The 12393-nt window shown below is 43.9% G+C and overlaps 1 protein-coding gene across 1 annotated transcript in view; it reads left to right on the forward strand.

The window, feature by feature from the left end:
* Window positions 1-6734: 6734 nt before the first annotated feature.
* LOC126093772 (spermatogenesis-associated protein 5-like protein 1) overlaps window positions 6735-12393 on the forward strand; it is a 90529-nt gene continuing 84870 nt past the window's right edge. Inside the window, exons 1-2 of the mRNA XM_049908745.1 lie at window positions 6735-7540; window positions 8449-8626. Of these exons, the coding sequence (XP_049764702.1) occupies window positions 6806-7540; window positions 8449-8626 (913 nt within the window). The 5' untranslated portion in view covers window positions 6735-6805. The remainder of the gene's footprint in view (window positions 7541-8448; window positions 8627-12393) is intronic.

Raw genomic sequence — 12393 nt, forward strand, 5'->3', positions numbered from 1 at the left:
TTGCACTCATTGGAGCAGCGAACAACTGGCTCTGCTCTTATCTTAAGAACAGGGAACAATATGTGGAAATTGAGCATGAAAGAGATAATGTCTTTAGGAAATGTAATTCCAAGCTACTGACTATTAAATATGGTGTGCCACAAGGATCAGTAATGGGTCCTGTTCTGTTCTTACTCTATGTAAATGACCTAAACATAAGTAATGACAGAATTAAAATATTTCAATTTCCTGATGATACAAGCTTTCTAATTACAGGAAACTCAGAAGAAACCCTCATAAAAAAAATACAAAAAAAAAAAAAAAAACATAAGAGAAGCCACTGACAGGCTAACATGTTATCTTGATAACAATGACTTAAAAATTAACACTAGAAAGACTGTAGCTATGCATATGCACATAGCACAAACAAAAAATCTGATATCTAGAGCTATATGGACACAAAATTACCAAAACAGCCTGTACCAAATTTCAAGTACTCCATCTACAAGACAACTTGAAATGGACAGCACATATTGAGCAAATGAACAAAAAATTAAGTGCTCCTCGTTTTGTGTTGCAGATATTAAAAAACTGTACCAGCTGCAACACTGTTCAATGTGTATATTATGCAGTCATACAATCTCACCTCCGGTATGGGTTTATGTTCTGAGGAAATTCTGGAGATGCTATCAGAATAAGCAAAATTCAAAAAGAAATTATAAGAATAATGGAGAGGGTAGATAATCACAAATCAAGTAAACAATTGTTTCAAGAAAGGATGATCCCACCTCAAAGTGCCAACAGAAAGTTATTTCAAAACAGTCTTATGCATCATAGTATCAAACTGTACAATGCATTACCAGATATCATTAAACACATACAGAAGATTGGTCACTGCAAATCTAAATTGAAGTCATACTTGGTTGAGCACTGGTTTTACACAGTAAATAAATATCTACAAAAATAAATTTTCCTATATTAATCCAATGTAGTCTTATACAGAAATTTGCATATTATCTCCCCATATATATAGTTTAACAATGTTTATTTAAGTATTCATAATTAATTGGTATATAAATGTGTGTTATTTTATTTGCAAAGGTATAATTATACATAAAATTGTTAATATTAACATAAAAGTTCAAATATCTCTTGCACATTGTGCAGCTGTAGATGAAATGGATCAATAATCAATGTACTTGAGGGCATTATTATAGAAATGCAAGAGAAGATGGCAAGATGACACGAGAGATATGATGCTGCGAGAAGAATATTATAGAAAACTAGAAGATCTAAGTCAAACAAGACCCAGGGAGTAACAACATTCCATTATAACTACTGATTGCCTAGGGAGAGGCAGTCATGACAATACTCTTCCATCTGGTGGGCAAGATGTATGAGACAGGCGAAATACCCTCAGACTTCATGAAGAGTATAATAATCCCAATTTCAAAGGAAGCAGATGTTGACAGGTGTGAATATTTCCGAACTATCAGTTTAATAAGTCATGCTGCAAAATACTAACACAATATCTTTACAGAAGAATGATAAAACGGATAGGAACTAACCTTGGGAAAGATCAGTTTCGATTCAAGGGAAATGTAGGAACATGTGAGGCAATACTGACCCTATGACTTTTGTTGCGGTGGTCAATGGTCGAACCCAGGACTCTAGATAGCCGAGCTGAAGCTGGGACCCATTGCGTTGCTTTTGTCAGGAGGCTGAGGAAGTTCAGTAGCGTCAAGGGGCAGAGCAGAGTGATAAAGCAGTATTCAGAAGCGTTTCTTTATTCAACTAGTTTACAGAGGCATAATATCAGCGCACCGCCCGCGCGCTGTTCTGCGAGTCCAGCTGTCTCAGCACTCCTTGACTGACGACACTGCTGCTGCAGTCATGAAGACTGCCCAACGATAGAAGTCAGCCTTGCTCGCCTGGTCGCCGCTCGCCAACACGTAGCGACAGGTGCCACTCTACTACCACGATTCCGGAGACTGTTACAGTCCCTGGTCCCCACCACCCTCCGCCCCGTTTGGCCAGCTCTGTCCGACCATGGGACAAAGGTTGATATACTGGTCACCTGTGGCCCTCGGGCTGCCGCTGCTCCCAGGACAGGACCGAACTCGAACCTGCGCCCTCCTGGATGCAGTGCCGCAACTTGCCACTAGTGGTGCTTGCTGGTTGGCAACACCCGCCGCCGTCTTTGGCCCTGCTTCAGCGCTGCCGCGCCTCTCGTGGCTTACGCCTTGCCCGGACCCCGGATGGGAAGCGAACATGGTCCATCCAGGACCCGCTGCAGACCGCTGTCACTGCCCTCCTTCAGGCACACCATGCAATCTCCAAGTACCTGGCTGCCGTTCTGTCCCACCCTGGTGTTGCATCCCCAGAGGTGGAATACAGCCTAAAAAACAAGTACACAGAATATTTACAGCATCACTGCCAGACTGGCCCCTATAAGCACAGACCAGCACAGGTGCGTCTCGACTCTCAACTGACATGGCACACCCTAGTCTCTAGCTAAAATTGCCCGTCTATTTATACTGCTTTCCCCCTCGCTTCTGATGTAGTGTCAGAGAGAGACAGAAACTATGGCAGGGGTAAATTCCCATATGTCAGCGATTTACACATCGTCCTCCAGGCTCTGGCCTACTGCCTCGCCTCATACATCGCAATAACTTCAAGCAAAACTGAGGTTTCCTGCCTCGTTGTTGCACCACTCAAAACACATTGTGCATGCAATAACACCATCGCAGCTCCTCACTATGTTTACCCGGTCTGGCCTACTGGCTGCCGACTATTACTTACTACACACTGCCAGCAGCCCCAGACTTTATCGCCCAACCGCACCTTTACTGAATTTTAACAAAATTCCCATTTTCTACGACTAAGACTAACACTTGCACACTATTCTTAGAAAATAAGTTAAGGAAAGGTAAACTTGCGTTTATAGCATATGTAGACTTTGAGAAGGTTTTTCACAATATTGACTGGAATACTCTGAAATTTTGAAGGAAGCAGGAGTAAAATACAGCGAGCAGAAGGCTATCTACAACTTGTACAGAAAACAGAGGGCAGATATAACAGTTGAGAGGCATGAAAGAGAAGCAGTGGTTGAGAATGGAGGGAGACTGCTTTGTAGCCTGACCCTGATGTTATGCAATCCGTACACTGAACAAGCAGTAAAGAAAAAAAGAAAAGTTTAGAGTAGGAATTAAAATCCAGGGACAAGAAATAAAAACTTTGAGGTTTGCCAGTGACATTGTAATTCTGTCAGAGAGCGCAAAGGACTTGGAGGAGCAGTTGAACAGAATGGATAGTGTCTTGGAAGGAGGATATAAGATGAACATCAAGGAAAGCAAAACCATGATAATGGAACCTAGTCGCATAAAATCAGGTGATGCCGAGGGTAATTAGATTACGAAATGAGACATTTTAAGTAGTAGATGAGTTTTGCTATTTGGGCAGAAAAATAACTGATGATGGTCAAAGTAGAGGGGATATAAAGTGTAGACTGGCGATGGCAAGAAAAGTATTTCTGAAGAAGTTAAATTTGTTAACATGGAGCATAGATTTTAATATCATGGAGTCATTTCTGAAAGTATTTGGGTGGAGTGCAGCCGTGTATGGAAGTGCAACATGGACGAAGAAGTTTAGACAAGAAACGAATAGAACCTTTTGAAATATCATGCTACAGAAGAATGCCGAAGATCAGGTGGGTATATCATGTAACTAATGTGGAGGTACTGGATAGAATTGGGGAGAAGAGAAATCTGTGGCACAACTTGACTAGAAGAAGGGATCCTTTGGTAGGTCACATTCAGAGACATCAAGGGACCACGAATTTGGTATTGGAGAGAAGTGTTGGGAGTAAAATCGTAGAGGGAGACCAAGAGATGAATACGGTAAGCAGATTTAGAAGGATGTAGATTAGTAGTGACTCAGAGATGAAATGCTTGCACGGTATAGAGTACAATGGAGAGCTGCACCAAACCCGTGTTTGGAATGAAGACGACAACAACAACAATTGTATTCAGTGAAGGAGAAAGCTAGCGGCGGCACAGCGTACAACTGAGTTGAACTCTTTGTGGTATCACAGAGGTTGTATCACTTGAATGAGGCCAGTGAAAACTAGGTGTTTACACATGCAACTACCGTGTCACTGCAGTTTGCCATTATCCATGGCATCACCTGAGTTGTGTGTGTGAACCTAACTTTAGCGTCTTGCCAAAATAATGCACTTATTGTTCAATTACGTGAATAAATACTTTGTAAAGTGACTAAATAAATAGTACAATAGTGATCTCATTCTGGGTTTCAGTAATTCCTTATAATCACTTATTTGTATGACGTTATACAGCGTGGTTTGAAGTGGCGAAACTGACTCGAAAAGTATATTAACTGAGAGTATGTAGTGGCTGAGGTTCCTATTACTGCAGAACAGTAATTACTTCAGCGTATATTTCAATATCATCATAATAATTATTATCTTTAGCTCTTGGGAGTAAATATAACAATGAAGTGGAATTTAAAAAAATTATTTGTGCATTTAGAGACATACAGCTACCCTTGACCCTAATTAAAATCATATGTAAATTCAACAATGTTCGTATTGGGGCGATCACTAAGTAATGATTGTCCTGCACAATATTATAAAGTTTGGTTACTAAATTGATTAACATGCCGGTACAAGAAGCGTTAATGTTTGCAGCACCTGTGTCCTGTTAGAACTTAGACTAACTCTAAAAGATGAAAACCAAGCAAAATTGTTGATGGAAAACACTTACTTTCCGATGTATTTTTGTAAAAGAAATTTGCGCCATTTTCCAATCAGTTACATAGAATGGGCAATTTTAAGATTTATTGTTGCACTCGAGAATGACCATAAAGACACCATGATAATGTAGAATAAATGATGAGCGTGGTCCTCCACGAAAGAAAATCATCCGGTCTACCTTCAGTGTATTGTAGATATCAACCAGTACACACACAAAATTTAGAAACAGAGCTCGTCATAACACGATACGCGTTTTGCAGTGACGATAATGCGTCTAAAGTTATCAGATAGCGCTATGTTACTTGTAATTTAATGCGAGCTGCCTCTGAATCTCGCATCTGTGTATTAGACTTTTTTATAGAGTCATAAAGGTAGCTCAAAAGGAATTCAAATTTGTGTTAACTTCGAAGGAAACTTGGCATTGACAAGTGACTCATTTATTAGTGTAGTGGTTGGCCCTAAACGATTCCTACGAGCTACCCATCTCTGTACCCAACATTTGTGGATCCGTATTCTCTTTATCAACGTGACTACAAGGTTTTTGGATAAAAGCTGTGCAACTCCGATCGAGTAACTTCACTTGTCGCCCTCTTCTAAGTTGCGAAGAAGCATTTACATCTTCCGCTTGTGGATTTATTTATTTATTTATTTTTTATTTATTTATTGTATTTTTTTGCATGGAGACACCAACTGGTGTCTTTTGCAAACGTCATAACATTTTTTTACAAGTTTAGTACAGAAAATATATATATATATATATATATATACAATAATTTATTTTAGTTTAATATTAATATTCACTTAAAGAGTATAAACACTTGTCAATCAAGAAATGTTTCAGTTTCACTTTCAATAAGTTCCCTTTGTGGCAACTTATAGAGCTCGGTAATCTGTTGTACCATATTTGACCACTAATGCATGGACTATGGTCTGTTGTTTTTAATTTTGTTCTTTGTCTGTACTCTGTAGTAGCAGTCTTTATTTCTTGTATTATAGGCATGCGTATCAGAGCACTTTGTTTCTTTGTTTTGATGTGTCACCAAAAATATAATTAATTTGTAAAGAGACAGTGAGGTATTTATGATGAACAAAGATTTCCCTGCATGAATCTCTATACCCAAATCCATGGATAATTCTGATTGCTCTTTTCTGTAGGGTTAATATTCTGTTCATATGTATGTCGGCAGCACAACCCCGTATCTCTATCCCGTAATTAATCTGTGCAAAAATGGTTCCATAATAAATTGTTTTTAATGTCTGATGTGGATCTACTTTTGATAACTGGCTGATTAGATGTAATGAACTGCTGATTTTATTGCATTTTAGATTTTCATCTAGGTGAATACGTGTGAGTTTGTAAGTTTAAATGGCAATAACTGAGATTTACTGATATTAACTTTCAAACCTTGATCTTGGAAATAAGTAGTTATTTGCCGTAGTCCCTCAGTTGCTATCAACGTTAACTCATCATTTTGTTTACCAAGAAATAACAGTGAGGTATCGTCTGCATAGGTTACCAATTGGGAGTTGAAAGGTTGCTCTATATCATTTGTGTACACTAGGAAAAGGAAAGGGCCCAAAATTGAGCCCTGGGGTACACCTTGTGTGACTGTCTCATATTGGACTGGAAATTAATGATCTGATTATTGATTTTGTAAGTCATCTTTGTACACTGCATGCGGTTAAATAAATATGTAGCCAGCAATTGCATGGATGCAGCATTTACATTGTATGACTCAAGTTTACTTAAAAGTAACTCATGGTTTACCGAGCCACTAACTTGCGTGTAAGGATACTGGTACTAATTCATTCCTGTGGAAACCCGACTTTTTAGCAGCTGTGTTTTAACTGGCGTTGTGAAAGTAGGGTGTTTCCATAAGTTGACTTGCGCGAGTGGCGGTGGCGATATGCACGTACAAGTAATTCATGCCTGTGGAAGCCCGGCTTTTAGCCACGCAAGTGATACGTGCGCAGTGCACTTCAATGTAAACAAAAAGTATCGCACGTGCATCGTGTGCGATTTGCCCGCTACTGTGTTTTCAAATGCTATAGAGAATGATGAACTTACTGACAGTGGAGAAGAGTGTGTTTAACATTCAGAAAGCGTATGTCTCTGCAGAATTATTACAAGGGAAATGGCAAGTTGGACAACACGCCATTATTAAAGTGTCGAATAATTGGAAAACCGTTTGTAAAATATATCCTAGGCATAATCTCCATCGCTCTTTCGTCCAAGTGGATACCAGCGTCGTAAAATGTTGTGGAGATTTTCAAGAATCACCTGACTGCGTGATTCCACCTATGGCTTCCGTAGTGGAGAACAGTGTGATAGAGGTGGATCAATTGGAGTTTGTGGACAGCCCAGTACTTGCTTTCAAATCACTGAACGTTACTGTCATTTTTGACAGTGTTACGCAGCTGAAGCTATGGAAGAAAAACAGAAATGTGTTAATTTCTCAGCTCAGAGCCATGCTACGCTTGTATGTGTTTACAGATTGTTGCTTAATATCTTTTCGTAACTTAAAAGAAATCCAGAAAAGTGGAATACATTGCGTGTTTGTAAGGGATATTTATCCATCCAATAGAAACTCATGCGGGAGAATCAATTCGGCAACGAAGGTTTCTATTAGTAGTTTTCTTAGTAAGGTCAGATTTGAACAGTTACAGGATAAACTTACAGCTCCAGCAATCGGTGGGTTAGATGAAGCTTGCGCAAAACTGATAGATATCATAGAGCAGAGTAAACAAGCTAGAGAAAAACCACGACTCACGCTAAGGCACCATGAGCAAGTAAGTATAAAAGACAAGTTCGTTTATTCGTTTGAACTTTATCCTCACGGGACATTTAAGTTTTGCGTTTGGACTGTATGCATTTGACAGTGGCCCAGTGTGGTAATGTTTTCTTGCCAATGCCGGAGAACAAACCAACTAATAATCTCCATGATAAATCAAGGTAGACAACGAAAAAAAGTCGTAGAAAGAATTCGGCTTTTAAGGAAAATTGTTATTAAAAACTGAATTTCTGTGTTTTATTGTAGGGGATCATGTAATATTTGCACAATCACTGGAACATACCTACAGTGAATAGGCCTATCATTGAATGAATAGTGTCTAATTTTGCTGTCTGTAAGTTGTTGATTGTAAACAACTATTAGAGAATAGTAATTAGGAGAGTCTATTTTACTTGGAGTGATTCAGGAAAATCAAACTCTCCTCGTATAAATGTTAATATGCCCCTTGAGTTTTCATTGCAGAAACAGTACTAGTTAAATATTGTTCATGATGAGGAAAAGTCCAGTTAAACAGGTCTTAGGTATATCTACAAAGAAACATCTTAACACGAGTCTGAAAATGTATGTTTCATCACTAGGATGTCCTAAATCAGGTAACATGTTGAAAATGCAAGCTGAAGTTAATTACTGCAGCTGTTCCTGTTAATCGTGTGCATGTTGAAATAAAGCCTGTAGGGGAGCAGACTCAATATGGGATCCTATTTTATTATAAGTAATTTGTGGTAAATACCAAACCTGTGAGCATTATACATTCTGTCTGCTGTATTTGATTTTTGTGTATGATACAGTAAACACCCAGAAAGCTATAATATGATGTGGATTACTGATTTAACTTATTTATTATAACAGTAGTGCAATGTTTGAATAGATGTTTCTGAAATTGTTTCTTAGAAAATTTTGTTGTAGGTGCTTTTGGCTGGCCCTCCAGGTTGTGGTAAAACCAGTCTGGTCAGGCATGTGTGTGCACGTACTAGTGCTGTTATGATCAGTATCAATGCACTGGACATTTGTCACTCTGCTTCAGATACTCCATCTTCAGTATTGAATCATGCATTTAAAGAATCATCTGACCTAACGTACGAAGGTGAGTGTGTGTGTTTTTCGTCCTCTATCATTGGTTATTGAATGCAAGTTAAGTGAATGGAAGCTAGGTTTTCAAAACTCTTCAGATGGAAGGAAATGCAACTTTTTGTCTTTGCTTACCTAAAATTAAAACAAATGCTAATAAGATACCAGTAACTAAAAAATAAGAATGTGATCATGTAAAATATAACTTCATTTTATTCGCATATTCGTTTCAGGAAACTAATTTTAAATTTCGATTTGAAAATCAGGGAGAAGCCTTGCAAGAAGGCTGGTAGATAAAATGAATGTTAAAAAAAGCCTTGTTTTTGACAGGTTTGGCACAAAGTTACTCAGCTGTCAGTTGTGAAATGGTAGTCTTTCCCCATTCCACTGCCAGAAAAGACCAATTTTTGAAACTCAGCCTCATCCTTCACTAGAGCTTCGACTATGTTTTGCCATGCCCGGAGATGGATATTGTACCCAATGTCAGACATCATCCAAAATAATGATCCACTGCCTGCCCAACATACAGAACGTTCTTGTCCATCCCTTTTGCAAACCTGCTTCCATTCCTGCACCTTATGGGTCATTCCCTTCTGATACTCAGGTGCAAGGCCTGTCCCATACACCCCCCCCACCACCTCCTGCCACAGTCCAATCACTTGCATTTCCTACACTATAAAGGGCTAGGACACATGTGAAAGCAGACAGGTTATATATCAGCTATACAGCAGTTACTGCAGCTTTGTGTGAGCATGACAAGTAGCCAACTGTCTATTCACATGAATGGCCACTGCCAGTCACAAACTTGACCATCCAGTTGCTCAACATGCTGTGCACGACAACACAAAATGATTTCAACAAATGTTTCTCTACATAGGCTGTTTGGATACACCTTTCCAACACTAGTTTCTCTGAATTATGCAGTTGGAAATTCTGGGTCCAGCGTATCCTGCACTGCCGCATTCCTCAGGCCTAAACATCTTCTAACCTGCTATATAATACCTCACTTGGCCTGTCCCTGTCTCTCTTCTGTGTGGACCACTCTTTTCTCAACCATATCATGTGCTGCCTTCCCTACCACCTTTCTTCCCCTCCCCTCCCTCCATCTCTCCCCCTCCCTCCATCTCTCCCCCTCCCTCCATCTCTCCCCCTCCCTCCGTCTCTCCCCCCTCCCTCCGTCTCTCCCCCCTCCCTCCGTCTCTCCCCCCTCCCTCCGTCTCTCCCCCCTCCCTCCGTCTCTCCCCCCTCCCTCCGTCTCTCCCCCCTCCCTCCGTCTCTCCCCCCTCCCTCCGTCTCTCCCCCCTCCCTCCGTCTCTCCCCCCTCCCTCCGTCTCTCCCCCCTCCCTCCGTCTCTCCCCCCTCCCTCCGTCTCTCCCCCCTCCCTCCGTCTCTCCCCCCTCCCTCCGTCTCTCCCCCCTCCCTCCGTCTCTCCCCCCTCCCTCCGTCTCTCCCCCCTCCCTCCGTCTCTCCCCCCTCCCTCCGTCTCTCCCCCCTCCCTCCGTCTCTCCCCCCTCCCTCCGTCTCTCCCCCCTCCCTCCGTCTCTCCCCCCTCCCTCCGTCTCTCCCCCCTCCCTCCGTCTCTCCCCCCTCCCTCCGTCTCTCCCCCCTCCCTCCGTCTCTCCCCCCTCCCTCCGTCTCTCCCCCCTCCCTCCGTCTCTCCCCCCTCCCTCCGTCTCTCCCCCCTCCCTCCGTCTCTCCCCCCTCCCTCCGTCTCTCCCCCCTCCCTCCGTCTCTCCCCCCTCCCTCCGTCTCTCCCCCCTCCCTCCGTCTCTCCCCCCTCCCTCCGTCTCTCCCCCCTCCCTCCGTCTCTCCCCCCTCCCTCCGTCTCTCCCCCCCCTCCGCCTCTCCCCCCTCCCTCCGCCTCTCCCCCCCTCCGCCTCTCCCCCCTCCCTCCGCCTCTCCCCCCTCCCTCCGCCTCTCCCCCCTCCCTCCGCCTCTCCCCCCTCCCTCCGCCTCTCCCCCCTCCCTCCGCCTCTCCCCCCTCCCTCCGCCTCTCCCCCCTCCCTCCGCCTCTCCCCCCTCCCTCCGCCTCTCCCCCCTCCCTCCGCCTCTCCCCCTCCCTCCGCCTCTCCCCCTCCCTCCGCCTCTCCCCCCTCCCTCCGCCTCTCCCCCCTCCCTCCGCCTCTCCCCCCTCCCTCCGCCTCTCCCCCTCCCTCCCACCGCCTCTCCCCCTCCCTCCCACCGCCTCTCCCCCTCCCTCCCACCGCCTCCCCCCTCCCTCCCACCGCCTCCCCCCTCCCTCCCACCGCCTCCCCCCTCCCTCCCACCGCCTCCCCCCTCCCTCCCACCGCCTCCCCCCTCCCTCCCTCCGCCTCCCCCCTCCCTCCCTCCGCCTCTCCCCCCTCCCTCCGCCTCTCCCCCCTCCCTCCGCCTCTCCCCCCTCCCTCCGCCTCTCCCCCCTCCCTCCGCCTCTCCCCCCTCCCTCCGCCTCTCCCCCCTCCCTCCCACCGCCTCCCCCCTCCCTCCGCCTCTCCCCCCTCCCTCCCACCGCCTCCCCCCCTCCCTCCGCCTCTCCCCCCTCCCTCCGCCTCTCTCCCCACTCTCTCCGCCTCTCCCCCTCCCCTTTCCTTTCTCCTCCTCCCCATCTTCATCTCATATATACTCTACCCTCTGAACTCCTTTCATCTTGTTGTGTAGCTGCTGAGTTACCTGTTGAAAAATTTACCTTAAACTATTTTGCTACCCCTTTCTCAACTTGTGGATCCTTTCCTACCCTCCCCGTCTACATCTGCCCAGGTAAAAACTCTCAATAATTGAAAAACAAGTATGGAATGTGTGCTAATTTGAAGCTTCTTGGAAGATTAAAACTGTGCCAAACAGGGGTTCATACTTGGGGCCTATGAAGGAGGGTCATGAGTTGTGCTTGGATAGTGCATTTGCTAGTGCACTTGCCCATGAAAAGCAAAGGTCCAAGTTTCAAATGCCAGTTTGGTGCACAGTTTTAATCTGCCAGGAAGTTTGAAATGACTGATGCTACTTTGCAGTGTACGATGTACTAAGATCACTTCCTGTTATTCCAATTGCATATGGAATGTAAGAAGAATGACTGCTTAATTACCTGTGTGTGTACTGTAGTTAGTCTGCTCTTATCTTCGCAATATCTATGGGGCTGAATTACATGAGGATGTAGTGCATGTCATCACTAAACACTGTTTTCTGAAAGCTTATAAATAACTTTCTTCAGATAGTTTTTGTCTATCTACAGGCGTCTGCCAATTCAGGTTTTTTAGAATTTCCATGACGTTCTTCCATGAGCAACAAACCAATGACCACTCATGGTGCTCTTCTTTTTATATTTTCAATGTCTCTTGTTTGTCCTGGTCGGTATGGGTCCCACACTCTTGAGTGTCTGCCGCTCGTGGTCTCGCGGTAGCGTTCTCGCTTCCCGAGCACGGGGTCCCGGGTTCGATTCCCGGCGGGGTCAGGGATTTTCACCTGCCTCGAGATGACTGGGTGTTTGTGTTGTCCTCATCATTTCATCATCATCCAGGAAAGTGCCGAAATTGGACTGAGCAAAGGTTGGGACATTGTATGGGCGCTGATAACCACGCAGTTGAGTGCCCCACAAACCAAACATCATCATCACACTCTTGAGCAATATTCTAGGATGTCATTGATCATGTGAAACCCAACACACAGTTTTCTCAGTAGCATAATGAAGGCTTTCAATCAAGGCAGTCAGATTGATGCCAAATTTCTTGATTTCTGGAAAACGTTTGACTCTGTACCATCTCTGTGCTTCTTGTCAAAAGTACAATTGTATGGTGTGTCAAGTGAAATTTG

This window comes from Schistocerca cancellata, chromosome 1 (genome assembly GCF_023864275.1).
Source record: "Schistocerca cancellata isolate TAMUIC-IGC-003103 chromosome 1, iqSchCanc2.1, whole genome shotgun sequence".
Classification (NCBI taxonomy): Eukaryota; Metazoa; Arthropoda; class Insecta; order Orthoptera; family Acrididae; genus Schistocerca; species Schistocerca cancellata.